General features: G+C 47.7%; 1 protein-coding gene across 1 annotated transcript in view; it reads left to right on the plus strand.

Annotated features, from left to right (window-relative positions):
* Positions 1–4,523: 4,523 nt before the first annotated feature.
* Positions 4,524–7,513, plus strand: part of mrvi1 (murine retrovirus integration site 1 homolog) — a gene marked incomplete at its 3' end in the record, with an annotated part of 29,568 nt that continues 26,578 nt past the window's right edge. The window contains exon 1 of the mRNA XM_080526252.1: positions 4,524–4,733. Within this exon, the coding sequence (XP_080382378.1) occupies positions 4,542–4,733 (192 nt within the window). The 5' untranslated portion in view covers positions 4,524–4,541. The remainder of the gene's footprint in view (positions 4,734–7,513) is intronic.

Here is a 7,513-nt window from a genome sequence, read left to right on the forward strand (position 1 = left end):
GAACACATATTCAGTGCACTCATGCATCATTCCTTAAGCCTCTGTTTCTCAACAGGAGAGGTTCTGGCTTCCACAATAATGCGGTACCTACAGACCATGACAGGCCAGAGCCCTGGGCAGGACAGACTGAGCGCCCTGCACCGCATGCTGGACCCGGGGGCCCGGGACCCCCCTGTGAGCCGGGACACCTTCCATTCCACCATGAGGGAGTGGATCGCCCGGTGTAGCAGCCAGGACGGGTCCGAAACTTCATACAGCTGACTCAACATAATTTAAAGTTTCAAATGTATTATTACGTCACATTACACAAGCGTAAGAGAGTAAAATTCTTAGGGTTCGATTCCTGACATTGCAGCACAAGACAAGGCAATAGGCACAAGTCAAGATAATAAAAAAAGTGACAGTACAGGGCATAAGTGACAAATAAGATTATTTACAATTATCAGTATTTTCCAGACAATATTTGTACAATACTTGTAGACAATAAGGCACTAGGCATAATTCAATAAAAAGTGTCAATAGTACAGGACATAAGTGACAGTATTAAAGTGAGTGTGAGCTTAAGCTTAGGTAGTCCGTATGCATGGGATGTGCTTGTGGATGATAGTCAATTCAGTGGGCTTGTTCATGAGCCTGATCGCCTGGGGGAAGTAGCTGTTGTTTAGCCTCTGAGTTGTGGCCCTGAGCCCCCCGGAAGAGGGCATCGGTTCAAACAGACTGTGGTTGGGGAGGCTTGGATCTTTGATGATCCTCCAGGCTTTACTGACACACCGTTTGTTGTATAAGACGAAACGCTGCAAAGCAAAGTCTTATAGCATTACCATCAACTGAAAAGGTCTTAGATATATTATATATTATGCGTATTTGCGTGACATAACAGGAGATTTACAGGGGATTTTGTGTACCTGCAATATAATTCTTTGTTTATTTCAGTTTGTGTGAGGAAGACAGTGATGTTTCAGGGGGAGACCCTCCTCAAGTGTCTATAAATGGTAAGGTTTTACTTCTCTGTTACAGGCAGCCATCTGGGGCTGGGTCTCAGATTTCAGTGCTTTTCACTCACTAATTGTCTTTTTTACTTTCAGGAATGGATTTCCCAGGTCCTGAGACAACACCTGCATTCTCCGGGGGTGAACAGTGTTTTTGGTCAGTAAATGAGCTGCTGCATTGTTTTTATATTGTAATATACTGTCAATATTCAGGTCAAATGTAATAGGTCAAACCAAAATGTGAACCATTTTTTGTCTCCAGTGACTCTAGTTATCTGCTGGGCACGGTGGCAGAGCTGAAACACATCCACCGCAGGCTGAGTGAGCAGAACAACAGCCTCTTAAAGACAGCGTCCCACTGTGAGGACATTAACCTGCAGCTCACCGTGGAGATCACTGAACTACGGAGCAAGCTGGCCAGGTAACGATGAGGCAGTATGATTAGTCTCAAATAATGTTGCGTTAGTAGTCCATATTAGTCACCATAGCATTAGCTATATAATGATCATTTCTTACCACTTACTGTTTGCTGTTAAACTACTGAAATTACTTTGCCATCATACTTGACCACTTATTTCCCCGGATGGTCGTCTAGGGGCAGTAGCTTGACAAGGAGTGATTGTGTTCCTGTACGTCCTCTGTTTAACCTGGGTAATGTGTTGGTTGTGGTGCGCCCCCAGTGCTCAGCGGGCTGCGGGGAGAGCCAGGGCTCTGACAGAGGAGCTGGAGGAGGCCTGGCGGGCACAGAGGGAGGCCCAGGAGAAGGCCACCAGAGCCCAGGCCAGCAGCAACCAACTGGTACTGATGGACACACTCACTTCTGCAGAATGGCTCAGTTGGAGACAATTGCTGTAGTGTCATGACAACATATCATACAGTTATAGCACTTAATTTGTTCAATTTGCTTCTTTCTTTTTTTTTTTTTTTTTACTTCAGAGCAGAGAGGGAGAATGCTTGAAAGCACGCATCAAAGTGCTTGAGGACAAGGTCATTTGTGTGTGTGTGTGTGTGTGTGTGTGTGTGTGTGTGTGTAGTTTGTGTACTGTGTGTCTTTAGGAAGGATTTTACCTTTTTAGCCAGAATGGAAGATTCTCTGTGATATAATAATCTTGATGTCTGTAGAATGACCAGCTTGTCCTTGAGAAGACTGGTTCTGACGATTGTGTCAACAAACTGAGGAAGGTGAACGCTGAGATGAGGGTAAGCAAAGAAAAAAACTGCTGACCATGACAACACTCTATGCCACTCAGTTATATAGGCTACATTTGGTAATTGGTATTAAGCCAATTATTGAAAACCTCTCAAATGTTTACAGGAGGAACTTGAAGAAACTCTTGTTCTGCTGGCTGTGCGAGACAGAGAACTCTCCAAGGTTAACATCCCTTCACATATTGAATGGAAGAAGGAGCCTCTTGGTTTCACAGTGATTTTATTCATTTGTGCCTTTCTTTCATGCTCCTTTTTAGAAAGACATACTAATGGATACACTGAAGAACTCTCATCTGGAAAACCACCAAATCATAGAGGTATCTTTCCTCTATCGGAAGATTCATTAGGTTTAATGCCAGTGGCTTAGCCTTTGCAAAATGAAAAACAAAACACCCAAACATGAATACATTTTTCTTTATGAACGTGACTATGAGTTGGCGATTGTCTTTTTCTGCCGTTGAAGGGCCTACAGTCAGAGTTGACCAAACTAGAAGAGCAATCACAGCAGGCTCTTTTGAGGTGTGTGCCGTCAATCCTTGCCCTAATTGTTGTAGACCCAGAAATCTGAGCAAGAAGTGATTCATGACACAGACATTGCACACACCACCTGGGGATAGCCTAATGCTTTTTAACAACATACTACCCCACTGCTGTTCAGAAGGCCGCTTGGCACGGGGTTTGTATATGAGTGACATTATCACCCATGGGACATTGTGCTTGTCTCTTAACCCTGCTGTTATTGATAGGTTTGACAGGCACAGGGCCAGTCCACCCGGCCTCCTTGGCAGGAGTGGAGCTGTCCCTAATCACCGCTCACTGCATTCGGAGATCCAGGACATTCAGCAGGGAACAACGCCTCAATATCCGGTGTGTATGTCTTTATCTGTAGTCCATGGCTGTGTTCCAAAACTCCAAAACAGCACTCTTGCACTCTATCTAGAGAGCATATTCTGTACTTGGTATATACACTCTCGATAGAGCGCAAGGACGTCTTTTGGAACACATCCCACATTATGCTGTGTGTTAGGATAAGTGTCATATTTTTTTCCAGCAGCAGCGTGGGGGTGTGGAGGAGGTGAGTGGCCCGGTGGGTGGGGCACTGTTCCCCCCCACTCAGAGAGACGACATCCAGCACATCATTCACAGGATCAAGTCTGCTGAGATCTCCCACCTGCTCTACACCAACTACCCAGAGAGGGTACACACACACACACACACACACACACACACACACACACACACACACACACACACACACGGTCTGATATCTATACCATCTCTCAGGATCCTGTTGGTGGTTATGCTGCTGAAACGCTGGACAGGCCTTATCCCTACAGCCAGAAACAACAGGCCTGCGTCACGCAGCAGCTTCTTAACGTGTATGTGAGTTTTTACCTCACTCTCTCTCTGCTCTGTTACAATAACAGACTGGATAAAAGGTACGTAAGTGGCAACGGTTGCTAACCTGAACATCTCCCCTCTGCTTGTTAAAACAATACCTGGCTTTAGCTATTTTATAGAGAAAAACGGTTGTACTCAAATGCCCTCAGCTGGAGTTTACTGCCCTCTGTGTGTGGTGATGTCAGAGATAAGTGCGCTTTTAAGATCTCCGGTGTCTGCAGATGGTGCGACGTGTGCGTGAGTTGTTTATGAAGTTCAGGCAGTTGTTTCAGACTGCGCGAGCTGGAGCTGCAAAGAGCTCAATGGGACGAGAGAGAGGAGGAGGAGAAGTCGGGTGAGCGGCAGAGGAGGGAGCAGCAGAGGGCTCTGGAGCAGGAACCGGACCAGGACCAGGACCACCGGGGGCTGAAGCCGAGGCAGAGCCCAGCTCCTGAGGCCCGGGAGGCGGCCGTGGTGACCTGGTGGAGGTCCCTCAGGGTGGAGGGGGGTAGGAGGACCACGGTCAAGGCAGGGACCCATCACCCTCAACCCAGCCAGGCCCTCCCCGAGACAGAGACCAAACAACTCCCCCAGGAAAAAACCACCATCCAAGAGACGAGGGAGCAGGTGCGCCACCCGGAGGCCACTCTGAGAACTGTCCGGCCGGAGGGCGTTTCTTCTTCTTCTGGGCACAAACCCCCTCAGGAGGACCACGGGGCTGCTGGAGTACCTCACACCACAGACAGAGAGACCAACACAGAGAGAAGAGAGGGACCTGGCTGGGCGGGGGACGGCAGGGAGGAGGAGGTGACCAGAGAGCAGAAGGACGCGGCTGTGGCCACGGACCCGGTCGAGGAGGAGGAGGAGGAGGAGGAGGAGGACCCCCCGGGGAGGTCTGCTACAGAGGGCGGTGAGGCCCCGCGGCGTCTGACCGCCGAGGGTCTGCTCGAGTCCCTCAGGAGGATGGAGGCCATGGTCGGCGGCGCCCTGGAGGCGGCTGAGTTGGTCAGGGAGAGCCAGCGGAGGGTCACCCAGGTCAAGGAGCGCATGGAGGGCATCACTCAGAGGGTGGAGGAGGCCCTGGGCAGGGCGGCCGACACAGACAGTCAGCTCACTGCCCTGGAGGCCAGGGTGACGGTCACGGCCATGACCCAGGTATGTGTGTGTAGGACTGTGTGTGTGTGTGCCTGAGTGTCTGTATGTGTGTGTGCACTGCTTTCAATAAGAGTAAACGACAGTAAGGATTAGGGTAATGAGGCATATCCAAAGTAGCCCATATAACAGGTAGAGTTTGTTCTCTGCATTGCATGATTACCATGAACCTATTGTTTGTTCTGAACCTTTAACCGCCTTCATAAAGGCTTATTTACTGCCATTCGTTTGCATCACCCCCCCCCCTTTCTTGATCTCTCTTTCTGTCTCTCTGTCTCTCTCTCTCTCTCTCTCTCTCTCTCTCTCTCTCTCTCTCTCTCTCTTTTTTTTTTCTCTCTCTCTCTCTCTCTCTCTCTCTCTCTCTCTCTCTCTCTCTCTCTCTCTCTCTCTCTCTCTACTGCCCTAAAGACCCCAGGTCCCAGAGGGATAACTGGTCTAGGCTCAGATGGTGTTGGCTCATCAGCCCAGGACCATGTTGGACCAGATAGAGACAGATCCAGGAACCTCTCTCCACCGCAGCCTTGGGTCCCAAGCAACAGCCCTCCTCCAAGGCCACGCATGAACGGTATGACGCTTGAACTACTACAGCTCAAACACACCACCAAGTTTTAAGTTTCAAGTGTTATTGTCGTCTCATTACACAAATGTAAGACAGTAGAATTCTTAGGCTTCGGTTCCTGACATTGCAGCACAAGACAATAAGGCAATAGGCAAGATAAGTCAAGATGAAATAAAGTGACAATAGTAGAAGACATAAGTGAGACAATTGGACAAGTGACAAGTTGTGGGAGACAAATAAGACAATAAGACAGGATACAATTAGCAGTGCAAATAGTCAAATAAAATAAAAGAGTAGAATGTCATGAGTATTGCATGTGTGTGTCACTGACTGTAGCAGCATACTGTACTTGATTAGAGGGGGGAATGAGTATGATTTATGAGAGAATAATATCCACTTTCCTTTTTTATTGGTCATCCCAGAGGATGGTCAGAAAATAGATTCAGTCAGTGCAATATTCAAAGCAGCTGGTGAAGAGTGGAAGAAAGCCTCTTGGGAAGTGCCTCTCACTGGTTCTGTGAGTCCTGGGCGAGGGGTTGGGGTTAGGGTTGGCCGAGGGTTAGGGTTGCATTGTCTTCAGAGTCTCAGAGCCACGTCCCTTTAGACCGCCAGTAAAAAGGCAAGGATGTAAACACAGCACAAGTGTTGTTGTTGTTGCTGTTGTTGTTGCTTACACTTCTAGTCAGAGGGACGACCAGTTCGGTTTGGTTCGCACGAGAGAGAGCCATGGTCACGTGACCTTTGGAATCGGGAGTCCGTCAGTGCAAAGCCGCAGCCTTCATTGTTTGATTGTGCCCTGCCTGCTTCATAGTGACCTTTTCATTTTCTTTTTTACTGATTTATTGCCATACAATAAATGCAACCAACTTGTCAGTCAATTGTTGGAATTGGGTCTTTTTGCTCTAGACGCAGGGTCTAGGCACAGGGTCAGCCATATTCAGCGCCCCTGCAGCAATTAGGGGTTAAGAGCCTTGCTCAAGGGCACATGCAGCTCCCTTCTGAGGCGGGGATCAAACCAGCGACCTTCCTGATTGCTAGCCGGCCACTCTAACCTCTAGCCTACCTCCCCCTTGAGAAGTATGGAACATCCCGAGGATGCTGCGGACCAGTGGAACGCACGACGTGTGGGCTATTGTGTTCATAAACGCTGTCTTACTGTGTGCCTGTATTCGCTTGAGTTAGCCAGTCAGATCAGAGTAGCCCAGTGTGGCTTTATGACCTGACCCTTTATGGCCTAACCCTTTATGGCCTAACCCTTTATGGCCTAACCCTTGCACACTCCCTGTCGCGGTTCTCTGACAGCGTCTCCTTATTTGCTTAACAAATGAGGCAGAAACCACGTGGTGCGTCCCCTGAGAACACTGTGGCGATCAGATAACATGATTATGTCGACTTCATGTATGCTTACCGTAGTCATATTTCCCATAGATACTGTAATGGGTATATATACTGTGTGTATGGATCTGATATGTGGGCCAGGGAGCCCAGCAGGATATTGTAATAGCCCTAGATGTGGTATGTGTATAATGTAATGCCTGCCCTCGGCTGGGTTCAGTCTGGAAGGAACTGCTCCCCATAAAAGGAGTTGTGGATGCCAGCATCGGCTTGAGCTTTATTGCAAAGATCTAATGAAATCCAGTAAGTAACGGGTTGGCTCGGTTCCTCTGGGCACTGTCATTGCCACAGGGTCAACCTTCTACACCTCACCTCGACATGGAAATGAAGCGTTTTTTTGAATATGCCTTGCAAATGTAGGCCCTAAATGTAGGCCCTAAGTGTCAGGTATGTGGCATCTGTCCAGAACACTGACGGATGGTAACATCCTTGTATGGCGAGCTTATACAGAGATAAGGTTGTATGACAGTAACCTCAGGCTGTTAACTCTGTAATCTCTATATTATACGGTCTATTGGGTCTTTACTCTTGTTTACCCATAAAATCCTAAAAGGAGTTTCTCTTCACATCTGGTTTATACAAATTAAAGCAGTTTAATATGGGGTAATGTTTGTCAGTGCATATCAACTCATTTACGTGAATCTAGTTGAATTGGTTTGGCTTAGGCTTGTTGTACTGTAGGACATTTTGGGCCAAAACCTTATTTTTTGTACCTATTCAGTGGTTAGTGGTATCCTAAGGATTGAAATTCTACAATCAGCAGCAAATCCACTCATCATTAATAACCACTAATGCTTTTCTAGACTCTTTCTAGAGCTTTAGCTATTGA

Source organism: Nansenia antarctica (assembly GCF_963989245.1).
Source record: "Nansenia antarctica genome assembly, chromosome: 1".
NCBI lineage: Eukaryota > Metazoa > Chordata > Actinopteri > Argentiniformes > Microstomatidae > Nansenia > Nansenia antarctica.